General features: G+C 42.2%; 1 protein-coding gene across 8 annotated transcripts in view; it reads right to left on the reverse strand.

Moving 5' to 3' along the window:
* CPLANE1 (ciliogenesis and planar polarity effector complex subunit 1) overlaps window positions 1–19136 on the reverse strand; it is a 134060-nt gene that overhangs the window by 88786 nt on the left and 26138 nt on the right. For all 8 annotated transcript variants that reach the window (XM_051853812.3, XM_089312744.1, XM_089312740.1 and 5 more), the window contains 8 exons: window positions 18920–19000; window positions 17805–17969; window positions 16258–16431; window positions 15381–15609; window positions 13494–13633; window positions 7462–7679; window positions 5886–6050; window positions 2657–2795 (listed from right to left, as the gene is read on the reverse strand). In XM_051853812.3, the coding sequence (XP_051709772.3) occupies window positions 2657–2795; window positions 5886–6050; window positions 7462–7679; window positions 13494–13633; window positions 15381–15609; window positions 16258–16431; window positions 17805–17969; window positions 18920–19000 (1311 nt within the window). The remainder of the gene's footprint in view (window positions 1–2656; window positions 2796–5885; window positions 6051–7461; window positions 7680–13493; window positions 13634–15380; window positions 15610–16257; window positions 16432–17804; window positions 17970–18919; window positions 19001–19136) is intronic.

The raw sequence follows: 19136 nt of genomic DNA on the forward strand, positions 1-19136 counted from the left end.
CCCGTATAAGCACTGGTTTGAGTCCCAGCTGCTCCACTTAAGATGGTCCCGGGGCCAGCACTGTGGCTCAGCGGGTTAAAGTCCTGGCCTGAAGCGCTGGCATCCCATATGGGCTCTGGTTCTAGTCTCGGCTGCTCCTCTTCTGATCCAGCTCTCTGCTAATGGCTTGGGAAAGCAGTAGGTGATGGCCCAAGTCCTTGGGCCCCTGCACCCACATGGGAGACCCGGAAGAAGCTCCTGGCTCCTGGCTTTGGATTGGCAAAGCTCCATTCATTGCAGCCATCTGGACAGTGAACCAGCAGATGGAAGAACTCTCTGTCTCTACCTCTCTCTATGACTCTGTCTTCCAAGTAAATAAAATAAATCTTTAAAAAAATAAAAATATAAAAAGGTTGGCCACAGTACTTGGGCCTCTGCAACCACGTGGGAGATCTGGAAGAAGCTCCTGGCTCCCGGCTTCAGCGTTGCCCAGCCCCTGCTGTTGTGGCCATTTGAGGATGAAAGATTCTCTCTCTCTCCTTCTCTCCATATCTCTGCCTCTCAAATACATAAATAAATCTTATAAAAAGAAAGAAAGAAATGAATGAATTCCTGGCTTCTGGCTTTGGCCCTGACCCAATTCCAAACACTGTAGAAATTTGGAAAGTAAATTAGCAGATGACAGTTCTCTACCACTTTTTTTTTTTTTTTTTTTTTTTTTTGGACAGGCAGAGTTAGACAGTGAGAGAGAGAGAGACAGAGAAAGGTCTTCCTTTGCCATTGGTTCACCCCCCTAATAGCTGCTACGGCCGGTGCGCTGTGCCGATCCAAAGCCAAGAGCCAGGTGCTTCCTCCTGGTCTTTCATGTGGGCACAGGGGCCCAAGCACTTGGGCCATCCTCCACTGCCCTCCCGGGCCACAGCAGAGAGCTGGACTGGAAGAGGAGAAACCAGGACAGAATCCGGCGCTCCAACCGGGACTAGAACCCGGGGTGCCTGCGCCGCAGGTGGAAGATTAGCCAGGTGAGCCGCGGCACCGGCCTTCTACCACATATTTTTCAGAATAAAATTATTTTAATAAGTAAATTGAAGGCATATAAATCATCTTTTTTACCCACTAATCTTAAGGAATCATAATATTTGGCATGCCGTTTTAGCAGATAGGAAATAGGAGCCAGAGTTGAGATACAGCAAGTTAGGCCACCATTTGCAACACTGACATCCTATACTGAAGTGCTGGTTTTGAGTACCAGATACTCTGCTTCCAATACAGTTTTCCAGCTACTGTACCTGGAAAGGTAGTGCAAGAAGGTCCAAGTACTTGGGCCCCTGCCACCCTGGCTTCAGCATGGCCCAGTCCTGGCTGATGTGACCATTTGGGGAGTGAGCCAGCAAATGGGAGATATCTTTCTCTGTCTCTCCCTCTCTGTCACTCTGCCATTCAAATAAATAAATAAATAAATTTCGTGGTTTTTTTAATCACACTGTTTTTCAGTTTTTTCCCTTCAGCTAGATACACAATGTCCCAATTGATGTTTTTCTTTAAAAATGTATTTATGTGAAAGGGTAAAAAGAGAGAGACAGGGACAGAGACAAAGAGAGATCTATTCACTGGTTCACTCATGAGATGGCTGCGTGGCCAGGGCTGGGCCAGACCAAAGCCAGGAGCCAGGAGCTTCATCCAGGTCTCCCACATGGGAGGCTAGGGTCCAAGTACTTGAGCCATCTTCTGCTGCTTTCCTGGGCTACTGGCAAGGAACTGGTTCAGAAGTGGAGCAGCTAGGATATGAACCAGCACCCACATGGGATGCCAGCATTACAGGCAGGAGCTTTAACCACTATGTGACAATACTGGGCTCCAGCAACAAACAAACTTAAAAAAAAAAGAAGCATCCCAAATTTAACTAACGAAAAAATGACAATATCACAGGTGTTATAATTTGTTTTCTATAAAAATAGAAACACATATAATAGCACACACATAATAAATGTATGAGAGTATTTCAAAAAGTTCATGGAAAATGAACTTATACAAAACATAAATATTTTGGTACAAAATTTTTGAAAAAATGCCTAAGAGAAACCTTCACGGATAAGGTATATTACTGAAAAATTATGCATGCATTTTTAAAAACTTTTTGCAAACTAAACTTATTTTTTTTATATTTATTTGACAGAGTTAAACAGTGAGAGAGAGACAGAGAGAAAGGTCTTCCTTTTCCATTGGTTCACTCCCCAAATGGCCACTGTGGATGGAGCTATGCGGATCAGAAACCAGGAGCCACGTGCTTCTTCCTGGTCCCCCATGGAGGTGCAGGGCCCAAGCACTTGGGCCATCCTCCACTGCCTTCTCAGGCCACAGCAGAGAGCTGGACTGGAAGAGGAGCAACCAGGACTAGAACCGGTGCCTATATGAGATGCCGGCACTGCAGGCAGAGGATTAACCAAGTGAGCCACGGCGTCAGCCCCTAAACTTTTATTTTATTTCAAGGTTTTTTGAAGTTCCTTTGTACATCCATAGTTGTTAAAGTACAGTATTTACTAGTAAACACAGGAAAAAAGATCATAGAACACACTTTACATCAAAGTCAATAGTTTTGAGCCTGTGTCAAATGAAAAATGTATCATTATTTATATTAAGGCCTAATCTCTAAGCCAGATGATCATTTTGGACAAACCTATTGCTTTGGTGGAAACGTCATCAAGCTTGTGGTCTCCAGTTGCTCCTGGTCTAAAGAACGCTATTCCTCCTTTACAGTAATTAAGCAAGGACTGAGGGAAAGGACTCAATGAAGGTAGGGACCCTTTCATTCGAATCTGGAAGTAAATAATAAAATATGTTAACTGTCAGTAACATGAAACATTGTTTTAGGGAAAGTATAAAGAACAAGGCAGGTAAGAAGAACCATACAGAATAGAAAACAGCTCAATTCCTCTGAGCACTAGAAAAATACACAGAAGTTAGTTGTACTCTTGAAAACTTAATACACAAATCTAATTAAAGAAATGTATTAAATTATATCTCAAAAGAGAAAAAAAGGTTTAAACAAATCATTTACAATCTTGTTAATCATTTTTGCTGTACAAATGAATCCAACACTATTTGTCTCTGGCTTTTCCCACAGGCGTAAGAAAGACAATCTTAAAAATTAAGTATCTAGGGGCCGGCGCCATGGCTCACTTGATTAAGCCTCCACCTGAGGCACCGACATCCCATATGGGCGCCGGGTTCTAGTCCTGGTTGCTCCTCTTCCAGTCTAGCTCTCTGCTGTGGCCCGGGAGGGCAGTGGAGGATGGCCCAAGCACTTGGGCCCCTGTACCCATGTGGGAGATCAGGAAGAAGCACCTGGCTCCTGCCTTCGGATCAGTGCGGTGCACCGGCCGCAGTGCGCCAACCGTGGCGGCCATTGGAGGGTGAACCAACGGCAAAAGGAAGACCTTTCTCTCTGTCTCTCTCTCTCACTATCCACTCTGTCAAAAAAAAACTTATGTCTATATATATAAATTTTTAAAAAAGTAATGACAGAATTAGAACCATTTGGCAACATCTGAAAAAATAATTACTCCAGGAAAGGATCATCAATAAAATAATAAATTAAGTAAAAACTAAGGGTTGATGGGGAACTTGACAGAAGATGTGGCAAACCCAAACTCACTGATTAACCTTACTGACAATAAAAATGAAATAAGCAAGCCCATGTACCACCTGAAATGCTACAACAGGGAAGTATACCACACCTGTGAAGGATTCATTTTGAAGAAAATCTGAACCTTATCAAATCTATCGCAGTGAATATAGACTGATCAACAGGTTAAAGAAAACAAAAAGGAAAGAACAGGTTAAACAACTTTAACTGAGAAAATGACCGAACTAGAGTACGACACAGGATAAATTACTCAGTTTCTCTAACAAATCAATTTAAAAAAAAAGTGTGGAGGGCCATTACATATACAAGAAGAGCAATCTGAGAGACTAAACTAGGAAGGATGAGCAGCAGGTTTGTAATCTATTCTCACCCTCTACTTAAGACTTGATCTAATCAAATCTCCTTGGAAGTACATTAATGACAGACTTCCTATCAAATACATTAATGGGACTTACAACCAGGATGCCACCAAGAGGTGGAAAGGTACAGCCAGCAAAGAAATGGGAACCCCAGGCCTACAGCCACATGGAACTGATTTATGCCAACAACCTGAGTCTTTTTTTTTTTTTTTTTTTTGAGACCCTGTCTCGGGTTTATTTGTACAAACAGCACAGGAGGACACTAGCCCCACGCAGACAGCAGCCCAGGGGTCACACCAGTCCTTCTGCCCTTGCATTGGCAGGCAAAGGCTGTTACTAGGGAGCCTTTGCGGGGGGCTGGGCACCTTTGGGAGGAGCCTGAGCCGGAACTGGGGCTGCAGGTGTGGCCTGGGCCTTGGGCTTTTTTTTTTTTAACGTTTTATTTATTTATTTATTTATTTGAAGGTAGAGTTACAAAGAGGCAGAGAGAGACAGACAGACAGAGACTCCGAGAGAGATCTTCCATCCACTGGTTCACTCTCCAGATGGCTGCAACAGCTAGAGCTGCGCCAATCCAAAGCCAGGAACTTCTTCTGGGTCTCCCACAAGGGTGCAGGGGCCCAAGGACTTCGGCCATCTTCTACTGCTTTCCCAGACCTGAAGAGGCTCGTGGCTTCAGATTGGCACTGCTTGAGTCGTTGCAGCCATCTGGGGAGTGAACCAAAGGATGGAAGACCTCTCTCTCTCTATCTCTGCTTTTCTGTAACTCTGCCTTTCAAATAAATAAATCTTTAAATAAAATAAAAAAAGGTGGGTCCCTGTCACCCATGTGGGAAACCCAGATGGAATTCTGGGTTCTGGTTTTCATTTGGCCTAATCCTGGTTGTTGCAGACATTTGAGGAGTGAATGATGAGATGGGAAAATCTCTGGCTGTCTCTGTCCCTCACTGTCACTGTTTTAAATAAATCAATTAAAAAAGAAGAGGAGGATGTGCACCCTTGCACCCCTGCACCCTTGTGGGAGACCCAGAAGAAGTTCCTGGCTTTGGATTGGCACAGCTCCAGCTGTTGCAGCCATCTGGAGAGTGAACCAGTGGATGGAAGATCTCTCTCGGAGTCTCTCTCTGTCTGTCTCTTAAACTGCAACTAATTGTGGGGTGAGGGAAGAAGGAGTAATTAATATTCCCATTAGACGCCACTGTCTATTGCCAGACAGGATGGGACTGACCCAGAGAACAAGTTCAGTGCCCTCACCTTGAGCACAAAGAACTAGCTCTGCCTAGGATACTTACTGTATATAAGCCTGAAATCCACAGATCCATAGGGCAAGCGTCCTTAGAACAATGTCGCTATTAAAAATATTATAGTATAAATATGAAGGTAGTTTGCAGCCAGTGCTGTGGCAGGGCAAGATAAGCCTCCACCTGTGGCACCAGCATCCCATATGGGTACCAGTTCAAGTCTCAACTGATCTACTTCCGATCCAGCTCTCTGTTAATGGCCTGGGAAAGCAGTGGAGGATGGCCCCAAGTGCTTGGGTCCCTGCACCCATGTGGGAAACCAGGAAGTCCTTGGTTCCCGGCTTTGTATAGGCCCAGCTCTGGCCATTGCAGCCATTTGGGAAGTGATTCAGTGGATGGAAGACCTCTCTGTCTCTCCTTCTCTCTGTTTGTAACTCTGCCTCTCAAATGAATAAATAGTGAAAAAAAAAAAAAAAAAGAGAGTACTTCAGTAAGTTAGTGGAAAATGGAATTTTAAGTTTCTTTTGATAAAAAACAATTTTAAAATCCAGGCACAGATTTTTCATAACATGTGCTTTCCATGAACATTTTGAAGACCCCTCGAATTAGTACACGTTACTTGTCCAACGTGGTACATAAATGACCAAGACATTTCTGTACCTTCTGCATGACTTTTCGTGCCCACCTCAACTGCAAGATATACCACTGCGCCACAGGAACAGAACAGTGAGCGGCTCGGAAAAGTAGGAGAACACGCTGCAGGATGCCAGACACCTTTTGGCGATTATCTTTTTCAGCTTTTAGAAGAAGATCATCACCATCTTCCTGAGGAAAATAAAACAAGTTTAGTGGCTGGTAATAAGAAAATGTAAAATGTTAAAGTGAAAATACAGATAGGTTATTGATATTTAGGGCTTCTCAAACTAGAATGCTCCTGGAGATTTATAAAGGCAATTTTGAGGCACAGGCTATGAGATCCCAACCATAGCTATTTCTAAAGTTCTCTCTCCCTTCAAACAATGTACAGTCCCAAGCTAACCTTAGTCCCAAGTCTTACTCTATAACAGGTAAGCCCAGTACTCTTGACTCCACTGGTAAAACGTTACAGAGCTTCTCTCAAGCAAAATGTGTTCCCTTCCTCAGCCAAGGCAAAGTTCTGGAGAGGAATACAGTATTGCTATTTACAAGACAATTATATTAGTTAAATAATCCAGCAGAAAAAAAAATAAGATTTCTGATCAAAGCAAAATCAAAATAAGTCTTTCAAAAAAGGGAGACAATGAAGTAAGTAAAAGATGGAAAAACACAACTTCTAATTCTGACATTTGTTATTTCATTCTTATCCTAAAAAAAAAAAATGCCCAGCCTTTAAATATTAGTGAGAAACTTCTTTATTGTGCTACATCACTATAATTAACATTCATAACATTTACTGAATGCTTACCATGTATCCCAGTTCCTGAACTAGAAGCTTTAACAGCATTTCTCACTGAAGCTTCACAAAAATGCCTTGAAAGGCACAGGTAGAATATTTCCAATCTGAAATGTTCCAGAATCCAAAACTTTCTGAGTACCAACATAATCCAACTGGAAAATTTAATTCCGTGAAATTATTAAAAATACTGTATACCGGCTGGCATTGTGGCACAGCAGGTTAAGTGGCTGCCTGCTACACTGGCATCCCATATCTAGAGTGTTAGCGCGAGTCCCAGCTGCTCTGCTTCTGATCAGCTCCCTGTTAATGTGCCTGGGAAGGTGGTGAGAGATAGTACAAGTACCTGGGCTCCTTGCCACCTATGCAAGACACCAGAATGGGCTCCTGGCTTTGGCCTGGCCCAGCCCTGAATACTGTGGCCATTTAGGGAGTGAATCAGCACATGGAAATGCTCTGTCTCTCCCTCCCTGTCACTCTCCTTTCAAATAAATAAATTTTTTAAACACTATATAATATCACCTTTAATATATGCAAATAAGGTAAATACAGACTCATTCCCATGATACCTCATTATATGTTTATGCAAGTATTCCAAAATCTGAAAACTTCCAAACCCAAAAGAGACTTCTGGCCCCAAGCAATACACATAAGGGATATTCAACCTATACTATTATCATCTGCATTTTAAAGAGGAAAGAAAAGTAAACATCAGTTTAATACATTCCCTGATAATATACAAGTTTATTTTAAAGACTGGACAAAGCTCACTTCAAATGAATGAAAAGAGTAGACTACGCTTACTTCACTAAGAACAGCTGGCTGGGGACAGTACAACGGCGGAGCTGGAAGATACAAGCCGACTGGCACCAACCCCCACAGCCTCCTACTGAAGTCCTTGGCAGAGTCCATCAGAAGCTGAAATGACTCCGAAAGAATATCTGCATCAGCCATAACTGATGCTTTCAGTACTTCCTGCACCGAACCAAATAGCAGGTTTGCATCTTCCTCTTCAATGGGATCTATTGAACACAAAATTTGGTTAACATTTACACTGAAACTCTCATTTTGTAAGATAAAATTTCAAATCTGAGAAAGCTAACAGTCTAGAACAAACATATTTGCTGATATGCAAAACATCCAAACTTAACAGAAATTTATGAACTATACTGTTACTCTACAATTATAGAAAACCACAGCATAAGACTTTTTCTTTCCAGAATTACTTAACAATTACACAAGAAAGACATTCTTGGCATGTAACACTGCTAAAAAAATACTTGAAAAGATATTAATAGGAAAGACACCAAAATAGACATTATTTGAAGACCATGGGCGAGTAACTTTTTTTTTCCTTTTGTTTAAAATTAATGTATTTGAGTAGTATAGAGACAGAGTGTCGCTCCCCCTCTTCGTGGAGGAACGACACTAAACCCTGCCTAGGCTTCATATCCGAGTCACGGCACCATTATGTCGCTCCCCCTCTTCGTGGAGGAACGACACAGGACCCTGCGCTGCTCTTTCTGTCTGCTCGGCCCTCCCCGGGTTTGCTGCTGGTTCTTCCCGGGTTGGCTACTATCCCTTCCACCTCCGTGGAAGGGCAGTTCCCCCTAGCCACATTCCCCACTTCCGCAGGGGAGCGGCACACCGCCGGCCGGGTCTCTCGGGGGCTGCACGGGTGTTCCTTCAGCTAGATGTTCCCCATAGATGTTCCTGGTGCATGCCGTCTCTCTCCTCCTTTATAGTCCTCCTCCGCCAATCCCAACTCGGCTGCCCACACGCCAAGTACGCTGCTCTCCAATCAGGAGCAAGTCCTACAGTTTATTGGTTGAACTGGAGGCAGCTGTGCAGAAGCTGTTTACTTCTCTCCCAGCGCCATATTGTGGGAGAGCAGATGCATAGAATAAGTCTTAATTCCAGTAACTCAGTCTAGTCCGGATTGCTCCCCACAACAGAGTGCTACGTATGATGGTAAACTACCTAAATAATGGCCAGGGCTGGGCCAAACCAAACCGGCACCTGGGAGCTCAACCCAGGTCTCCCACGTGGATGCTAAGAACTCAGTCACTTGAGTCATCACTGCTACCTCCCCATATCTCCACTAGTGGGAAGCAGAGGAGGAAGAACAGGAAGAGCCAGAGGCAAAACCAGGTACTAAACTCAGACACTGCAACCAAGAACACAGGCATCATAGCCTTTAGGCTATACATCCATCCCATGTTTCTTTTTCTTAATTGTCTATCATAGTTTTATAATGATAAAAATTAGTAAAATTTATTTAAGAAGCTAAAAAATAGAAAAATGCAAAATGATCCTATGTAAAATATGGCTTCAGCCATATAAAATATCTATATATATGTGGACATGTCCCAGAAGCAGAACACAAGGAAACGTAGGCAGCAAAACTGGAGGCTTCAGGCTTTGTCTATTACAAACGTTTTAAGCATACTGCAAAATATAGATATAATATGACAAGCACTCATGTACTGACTTCTCATCCTTGTCTGGTGATAACATTCACTTTATATTCTTTATACGAAAATGCTACAAATATAGTTGAAATCTCAAGGACTAATTACATTCCACTCACTCTCCCAGCCAGAGGTAGCCACTCTCCAGAAGTTGGTAAACAGTACTGGGATTCCTATGCTCTCTCTTTTATATGCTACAAAGCTTTTCCAACTCTGTCTACCTACATTATCTGTTTTTTAATATATGTAATCTCAAATTAATCTTTTTGTTAAAGATTTATTTATTTGAAAGACAGTTACAGAGAGAGTTAGAGCCAGAGAGAAAGGTATTCCACTCGCTGGTTCACTCGGCAAATGATTGCAACAGCCAGAGCTGAACCGATCAGGAGCCAGGAACTTCCTCTGGGTCTCCAATTACAGTGCAGGGGCCCAAGGGCTTGGGCCATCTTCTACTGCTTTCCCAGGCCACAGCAGAGACCTGGATTGGAAGTGGCACAGACTCAAACCGGCACCCATATGGGATGCTGGCACTGCAGGCCAGGGCTTTAACCCACTGCGTCACAGCACCAGTCCCTCAGATTAATCTTACAGTTTATTAATTTACTCTTATGCTGGTCTTTTTTTATTTACAAGATTTGTTTATTTATTTGAAAGGCAGAGTTACACAGAGAAAAGGAGACAAGGAGAGAGGTCTGCCATCCACTGGTTCACTCCCTAAATGGCAGCAACGGCCAGGGCAGAGTCAGGCAGAAGCCAGGAGCCACAGGCTTCCTCCTGGTCTCTCACATGGATGCGGGGGCCAAGGACTTGAGCCATCTGTTGCTGCTTTCCCAGGCTCCTCAGAAGTGGAACAGCCAGGACGTGAATGACATCCATATGGGATGCCAGTTCTGCAGACAGCAACTTAACCCACTGGGCCAGCTAATCTAATAATAATTTTAACCACCTATTGAGTTTTTTTTTTTTTTAAAGTTTATTTTCCAATTACGTCACACCTCTGCTCATCTGCTGAGTTCTGAGGGGTCTGTTTTTTATTTTTATTTGAAAGACAGAAAGGAATCTTTCATTGCTGCTTCACTGCCCAAAATGCTCATAATAGGCAGGGTTTCGCCAGAGTAAAGCCACGAGTCTGTAAGTCAATTCAGGTCTCCCACATGGGTGGCAGAGACCCAAGCACTTGAAACCATCACTGCTGATCAGAAATAGGGAAGTCAGGTCTTGAACCAGGCACTCTGTTAGGGGATACGGGTGTCCCAAGCGGTGACTCAACCACTGTGCTAAACAACTGCTCCCAATTTTTTGTTTTTAAACCAGGTTTTCTGAAGCATAATTTACATACAACAAAATTCACACTTGTCCAATTATATAGCTCAATAAACTGACAAATCTATAAAGGACTGTAAGAACATTTCAATCACTACAAAAGTTTTTTATGTATCTCTGTAGTCAATGCCCCCTTACTCCCAAGAAAGCACTGATGTGTCTTCCTCTTCCCCTAGCTTTGTTTTCATAGAATTCCACATAAATTGACTCATACAGCGGTGGTCTTTGTTCCTATTTCTTTCATTAACATCACAATTCTGCAATTCATCTATGTTATCACATGTTATCCTTTTCTCTCCCCTTTATTATTTACTGTGGATTTTTATGGGAATATTGCACATGTTTATGCAATTCACTAGGTGATGGACAGCTGGGGTGCTTCTAAGTTTTGGTTATTAAAAAAAGCTGCTATGCGCTGGCCTCAGAATTAGCCCTTAAGGCATTTGGATGTGGCTAAAAAGCCCATGACAGCATCTCAGGCATGGAAAGCCAAAACACTGTGGCAAAAAATATCCTACATGAAGGATCTCTGTGAGTGAGATCCCAGTGGTAAAAAGGGACCATCAAAGAAGAGTGCACTTTTCTCTGTAGGGAGGAGAGAACTTCCACTTTGCTTATGGCCCAGTCTAAATAATGATGAAGTTTGTGGATTCAAAAGGCTTCCATAGCCTTGGCAGCTCATGACAAGAGCCTCGGGTGATCACTGATGTCATAAAAAAAAGAGTGTCAATTGTTAACAACAGGAGTCATTGTGCACTTGCTCCCCATGTAGGACCTCTGACCTTAATGAGCTGTACAATGAAAATTAACAGAAAAACTTGTCTTTAAACAGTACTTTATACTTGCTGTATAAGTACTTTATACTTAGTGTCTGTGTGGGTGTAAAGTGTTGAAATATTTACTTACTATAGAGTTGATCTTCTGTATATAAAAGTAATTAAAAATCAATCTTAATGAAGAATGGGATGGGAGAGTGAGTGGGGGGGGGAACAGTAGGGGTGGGAGGGCAGGTATGGGGGGAAGAACTACCATATTCCAAACGCTGTACCTATAAAATAAAATTTATATTTATTACATAAAAGCTTTCTAAAAAAATAAAGTGTATCATCAAAAAAAAAAAAGCTGCTATGAACATTAATATATGGATCTTTGGGTGGACTTATACTGTTATTTATTTTATCACATACTAGAAACCTGAATTTTTATTTGCTCTTTGTTCTCTGGCAACTTCCCTTACTTTCTTTAAATTTGGCCTTTATATTGATATATTTTATCTAGAAGCACTTTGTATCAACGTATTTATTGTAGGAGAGTTTCCAGGTCATCTAGAACAACATATTATTCGAACTGGAAGTTCAGATTGGTGGTATTTTCCTATTCTTTTTTTTAAATCCAAATTTTATGTAGTAATGTCTTATTAACTGAAAAATAAGAGAGAACTGCACAGAAAATTATCAAATAAATGTTTATAGTCAGATTTCCAAGAATTAGATATTCTCTCAAAGTTTAAATTAAAAAATTAAAAATAATTTAAATTAAGAAAAAACTTTTAAAGGAGAGAGAGCCTTTAGCCTAGTGAGTAAGATGGTGGTTGGGATACTCAGCCCCACGCCTGGGTTCAGTGTCAAGCTCTGACTCCTAACTTCACTTTCACCCTGAGAGACAGCAGTAATAGCTTTGGTAACTGGGTTCCCTCTACCCAGGGCCAGCCCTGATCATTACAGGCAACTGGAGAATGAGCCAGTGAATGGGATCTCTCTGTTTATATCTCTAATTAAAAAACAAGTATGTTCTTTTTTAAAAAAAGTTTGTAACTTTTAGAAATCTACAGGAAGAAGTCTCACTCTTTAATGAAGTCAAGCTTTAATAAAAACACAAGTGTAGGAGCCTGGTTAAACCACCATGGGAGGACCAGTTCAAGTCCCGACTACTCTGCTTCTGATCCACCTTCCTGCTAACATGCCTGGGAAGGTAGCAGATGATGATGGGCCAAGTCCCTGGGTTCCTGCCACTCCCATGGGAGACCTGGATGGAATTCTTGAGCCTTTAAAACAGAAGATGGAAGATCTCTCTCTTTCTCCCTCCCTCTCTCCCCACTACATCCCGTCACTCTTTCAAATAAACAAGCCTTTAAACACACATACACACACAAAGTCCCCAGAGTTATCCTTGTTTTACCATCAAATATACACGTCTGCACACAATTGATTTAATGTTTTGTCGTCTGTAAAACAGATAAATTTTTGATACATCTGGGAACATCTTTATAAAATATGCAGTGCTGTTTTTTTTTTTAATTTTATAACACCACTTTGAATTTTTAAAGTTAAAAAAAAAACTGGAGCCGGCGCCGTGGCTCAATAGGCTAATCCTCCACCTTGCGGCGCCGGCACACCGGGTTCTAGTCCCGGTTGGGGCGCCGGATTCTGTCCCGGTTGCCCCTCTTCCAGGCCAGCTCTCTGCTATGGCCAGGGAGTGCAGTGGAGGATGGCCCAGGTGCTTGGGCCCTGCACCCCATGGGAGACCAGGAAAAGCACCTGGCTCCTGGCTCCTGCCAGGATCAGCGCGGTGCGCCGGCTGCAGCGGCGGCCATTGGAGGGTGAACCAACGGCAAAAGGAAGACCTTTCTCTCTCTGTCTCTCTCTCTCACTGTCCACTCTGCCTGTCAAAAAAAAAAAAAAAAAAGTTAAAAAAAAAACTATCATTTATGCAGTAGGTAAGAGTTGAACTAAATCACTTCAAGTACCATTCCAGGATTCCATGATCCTATGTCTACAAAAGAAAATGATCCAAATGTAGCAAAATACAATTAATATGTTATATATAGAAAGTAAGGAAATCATTCAGTTACTAACTCTCACATTATGAGCTGCCATCAATTTTGAATGCTCCTATGATTAAGTATAAATATCATACTTTATTTTTGGTAAGCTTATTTCGAAGTGCTAATGTATTTATAGATATGTACAAACTTTTTTTGAAAACTATCACAGGGTTTATTTTAACCTGATAAATGTATCAGATCTTATATAGATAACACACCTGTAAACTGTTTACATTTTGAGCGGATTTTGTCTCTTGTTTCCACAGAGGCTGGCTGACCCAAAAAACATTGCAATTTTTCCTGGAAAATCTGTGCTGGAGCCATATTTAATGGGAGATTCAGACCCTTTTTTTTAGACCTGAAAGAATATCGTATCAAAAGAAATGAAACCAAATATTGAGAAAATCAAAGATTTCACACAAGTACTAATCATGAAATTTCAAGAAACAATGGAATTCACTTTATCCTTTGTTTTGAAAATAAAAATTTGAGTAAATTCTCTATGAATGCTCCCCACAGTTAAGAGCCTATACATTTCTCCATTCATTTTTCCTTCTGTATTACATGCACATGCTAGTCAAACAAACCAAAACTTGTTTTTCGCGAGATGCCTTTGCTCAAGCTTGGAATGTTTTCTCTCTCATTCATTACTCAATTTGTCAAGAGCCTATCTGGGTTCCATGCCATCTCAAATGACATTTACTACATAAAATATTTCCTGCATTTCCCCTTAGTTGGTATTATCACACTCCTCACCAGACCACTGGCACTTTTCTTACCATATTATTAAATTATTATAATGGCTTCTCCTATTTTCTCTATTATAAAGCTTAAGTGTCTTAGGTATAGTGACACGCTTGTATCTGCTAAAGTACCTGGCATAAGGCTTGGTACAGAGCAGTTAATTAAAAAAAAAAAAAAAAAAAAAAAAGGTGGGCCGGCGCTGTGACTTAGGAGGTAAAGCTGCCACCTGCAATGCCAGCATCGCATATGGGCACCAGTTGGAGTCCCAGCTGCTCTACTTCCAATCCAGTTCTCTGCTGTGGCCTGGGAAAACAGTACAAGATGGCCGAAGTCCTTGGATCCCTGCTCCCGCAGGAGAGACCCAGAGGAACCTCCTGGCTCCTGGCTTTGAATCGGCACAGCTCTGGCCGCCGTTGCAGCCAATTGGGGAGTGAACCAGCGGAAATAAGACACCTCTCTCTCTGCTTCTCCTTCTCTCTCTGTATAACTCTTTCAAATAAATAAATCTTTAAAATAAAAAAGACTCAAATTGAAAAATATAGAAAAGATACAACAGTGCCACAGCATTCAAAAAGTTAAAATCATAGATAAGTTTAATTTATTTTAAAACTCAAATCCTATTATGAAATAAACACTCCACTCACTATAAGCTCTTTTTCTTAGAATTGTTTTTTGAAGATTTACTTTTATTTATTTGAAAGTCAGAGTTACAGAGAGTAAGAGGGAGTGACAGAGAGAGAGATCCCCCATCTGTTGCTGGTTTACTCCCCAGATGGCCACAACGACCATGGCTGTTTCAGAATGAAGCCAGGAGCCAGCAGCTTTTTCCTGGTCTCCCATGTGTTGGGGCATCTTCTGCTGCTTTCCCAGGTACATTAGCAGGGAGCTGGATCTGAAATTAAGCAGTTGATGGGGCCGGCATTGTGGCACAGTGGACTGGGTCTCTGCCTGCCATGCTGGCATGCCATATGGGTGTCGGTTAAAGTCCCGGCTGCTCCACTTCCAATCTAGCTCTCTGCTATGGCCTGGGAAAGCACTAGAGGATGGTCCAAGTCCTTGGGGTCCTGCACCCATGTGGGAGACTTCGGAAGAAGCTCCTGGCTCCTGGCTTTGGATTGGCTCAGCTCTGGCTGTTACAGCCATCTGAGGAGTGAACCAGCAAATAGACGACCTCTCTCTCTCTCTGCCTCTGCCTCTCTAACTCTGCCTTTCAAATAAATAAATAAATCTTTTCAAAAAAGAAAGTTCTATTGGACAATGCTGACCTAAGGATTCCATTTAACATATTAATACCAAAATAAAAGATACATAACACATCTTTAGGTGAATATCATATTGCATGTTTCCCTAAAAATACACACCTCTTGAAACTGCTATCACGTTTACAGAAAAATTGGAAAGCCACACCAATTGACACAGATGTCTTCCAGTCTCCAAGTTTATGTGCCAACCATACTGCCTCTGGAATCAGGCCACCAATAAATAGTAATTCAAGGGCATATTCAACAGTCCACACATTGGAGAGATTCTGATCTCTAACAGCACTTGCCACCTTAGAGTGTTGCAGAGGAATAAGCCGAAGGGACTGATCTGTGAGTAAATTAAAAAAAAATGGATATTCTACTTACAACTCGTGTATCCAAACTCATGCCTCCTTACAAGAGTATATTTATCTCTTCCACTATTATTTTCCACACAAAGCTACAGCAAGGTATACCTATAAAGTGGGCTACAATAAAGTACACATGTGCTACACCATTTTTACTTTTTTTGTAAGCACTGATGAGCTTTTTTGTAAACACCCTGTAACCTTATGGTCCAGGAAGGTCGTGACCAAACAAGTGCTTGACGAAAGACATGTCACTGACATCCTCCACCCCGGAAGGCAACAATGCTTCAGAAAGAAATTCAGAAACAGAGTCAAAACAGAATCCATTCTGGTGATGGCAACCCAAGTGGCTTTGGCAGGATTTACAAGTCCTAGAACTACACAAAGAAAATCCAAGCACAGATTTACAAGAACTGGTTCGTATGAGAAGGAAAGCACCTCAAGAAAATTGTGAAAGGAGCCCAAGAACAGGATGGAGTGTTTTGAAGGCCAATGTTCCTGCTGGGGAAAAGCAAGATTCTGCAACAACTTTATTTTCAGGCAGTGGGCAAATTTTTCATGACAGGATCAATAAAATGCAGAAACTTAAAAAAAAGTGCAAAGAGAAAATCGTTTCTTGACCACATTACCTGTTTTCACATGCAGTGGAGGAAGAATATTCACATTGTGAGGTGGCAAAATGCAAAGCAGCTGATTGGTGAAATAGGCAGTCATGAAGCGAGCCATGGCCTGGACAACTCTGACTGCTGCCTCCGGATGGACGCACCCAGCCATTCCAAACTCAGAGTGAGACGTCTCAGGAACTAAGGAACACAGTCAAAGGAGGTTCTGATTAAACCGACACAAAGTAGTCACATCTAAGGTCCCAACATCATACAAAAAGAAAGTGATAATAAAAATGCTTCTTCTGAGATGCACACCTAAGGCCTAGAACAGCTAAACTGTAGCCATACTTCCTGCAGACAGTAAAAATGAAAACAATTAACCTATAGGCCCTGGAGTTGTACCAGCATCGCATCCATATAAGAGTGCAGGTTCAAGGCCGGTGCTGTAGCACAGCAGGAAAAGCTACCTGCAGAGCCGGCATCCCATATGAGCTGGTTCAAGTCTCGGCTGCTCCACTTCTGTTCCAGCTCTCTGCTATAACCTGGAAAAGCAGTGGAAGATGGCCCAAGTGCTTGGGACCCTGCAACCGCGAGAGAGACCTGGAAGAAGCTCCTGGCCCCTGGTTTCAGCTTGACACAGCTGCAGCATTGCAGCATTGTTTCAGTGAAACAGCAGATGGAAGATCGCTCCCTCTCTCTGCCTCTGCCTCTCTGAAACAACTCTTCCTTTCAAATAAATAAATAAATCTTAAAAAAAAAAAAAAAAGAGTTTACATCCAAATCCTGGCTGCTCAGCTTCTGATCCAGCTTTCTAATGTGCCTGGAAAGGCAGTAGAAGACGTTTATATCTGCTAAAGTACCTGGCATAAGGCTTGGTACAGAGTAGTCAATTTAAAAAAAAAAAAAGGGGGGGAGCTGGCGCTGGTAAAACTGCCGCCTACAGTGCCCGTATCCCATATAGGTGCCAGTTCGAGTCCCAGCTGCTCCTCTCCCAATCCAGCTCTCTGCTAGGGCCTGGGAAACAGTAGATGGCCTAAGTTCTTGGGCCCCTGAACCCACGTGGGAGACTCAGAGGAAGTTCCTGGCTCCTGGCTTCGGATTAGTGCAGCTCCAGCCAAGCTCCAGCCCATTGTGGCCATCTGGGGAGTGAACCAGCAGATGGAAGACCTATCTCTCTATCTCTACCTTTCTCTGTAACTGTCTTTCAAATAAATAAAATAAATTGGGGCTGGCGTTGTGACACAGCGGGTTAACACCCTGGCCTGAAGCACTGGCATCCCATATGGGTGCCAGTTCTAGTTCTAGCTGTTCCACTTCTGATTCAGCTCTCTACTGTGGCCTGGGAAAGCAGTAGAAGATGGCCCAAGTGCTTGGGCCCCTGCACCCACGTGGGAGATCCCGAAGAGGCTCCTGGCTCCTGGCTTCGGATCAGCTCAGCTCTAGCTGTTGCAGCCATCTGGGGAATGAACAAGCGGATGGAAGACCTCTCTCTCTCTGTCTCTACCTCTCTCTGTAACTCCTTCAAATAAATAAAAATAAATCTTTAAAAAAAAAAAAAAAAAAAGGCGTACCTGGACAATCTTCATGTTCTTTTACAGGTAGTTGGGACCATCTCAGTATTTCCCTTACTAGCAGATCGCATAATCCTTGAGCATCATTTAAATTATAACTATAGAGGTAGCAGTATAAGAGAGAAAGATAATAGCGTGTCTGAAGAAAACATGTCCTTCTTCCTCCTGCAATGGCAAATAATTAAGCACATTGGCAAGGAAATGCTCTTAGTCTACTACTCATCAGAGAGGAGTGTGCAACTTGTAAAAACCCTTAATACTGGATGAGAAATCTTTTTCTACCTCTCAAAATAAATAAATAGATACTGGTTAAGTAGATGAATGAATAAAGCATACGAAGCCACAGCAGTAGCAAATGCAGTCATTGGCCAAATTTGACCATTCAATAGCTGCCGGTAGGGGTTAGCTCCAGAGTCACCATCTGAGAATTTCTCTCATTTCAGCTGCATGCTCAGTCCTATTATCTTACTGAATTGTCCTTATCAAAAAACGCTATGTAGGAGCCGGCACTGTGGCACAGCGGGTTAATGCCCTGGCCTAAAGCTCCAGCATCCCACATGGAAACCAGTTCGATCCAGCTCTCTGCTATGGCCTGGAAAGCAGTGGAAGATGGTCCAAGTCCTTGGGCCCCTGCACTCGCATGGGAGACCCAGAAGAAACTCCTGGCTCTTGGCTTCAGATCGGCGCAGGTCTGGCCGTTGTGGCCATCTGGGGAGTGAACCAGCGGATGGAAGACCTCTTTCTCTCTGTCTCTACATTTCTCTGTAACTCTTTCAAATAAATAAAATAAATCTTGGAAAAAAAAAGAATCTTGTATTTAGGATCTAAATCTCATTTTTCCCCCCAACAATAATCAACCACACAAGTTTCAACATTAACCAAATGACATGAGACTTATCCAGAGATCCCTGCAAATATTCTTGGTACTACAGATTTCAAGACTAATTTCAAATAAGCATTTCTGATAGTCCAGTTGCCTATATAATTTGTACTCTATTTGGGCATTAAAATATTGCGAGCATTGTAAAAGTTGGAATTATTTTTAAGCTCTGAAGCAAATTAAAATATGTTCCCAGCAAAATCACTGCCATGTAGCATTATCATCACTCCAGTACCTTTCTCTTGAGTTTCTTGTAGCGCCTGCTTCCACAACTCAACAGACTCTTCATATGAGCCTAACAGGAAACACTCTTCTCCTAGAAAGTTTTTAACCAAAAATCAGTCATATTTACATTGCTTTATGGAACTTTGTTTTAAAATTCAGTGGACACATCTCAGCCAAAAATTATTTTTGAAAAGCAAACTGCAAGCAATTAAAAAAATAAAAGCCTG

This window comes from Oryctolagus cuniculus, chromosome 14, assembly GCF_051225735.1.
Source record: "Oryctolagus cuniculus isolate XC-2025 breed Fujian yellow rabbit chromosome 14, ASM5122573v1, whole genome shotgun sequence".
Classification (NCBI taxonomy): Eukaryota; Metazoa; Chordata; class Mammalia; order Lagomorpha; family Leporidae; genus Oryctolagus; species Oryctolagus cuniculus.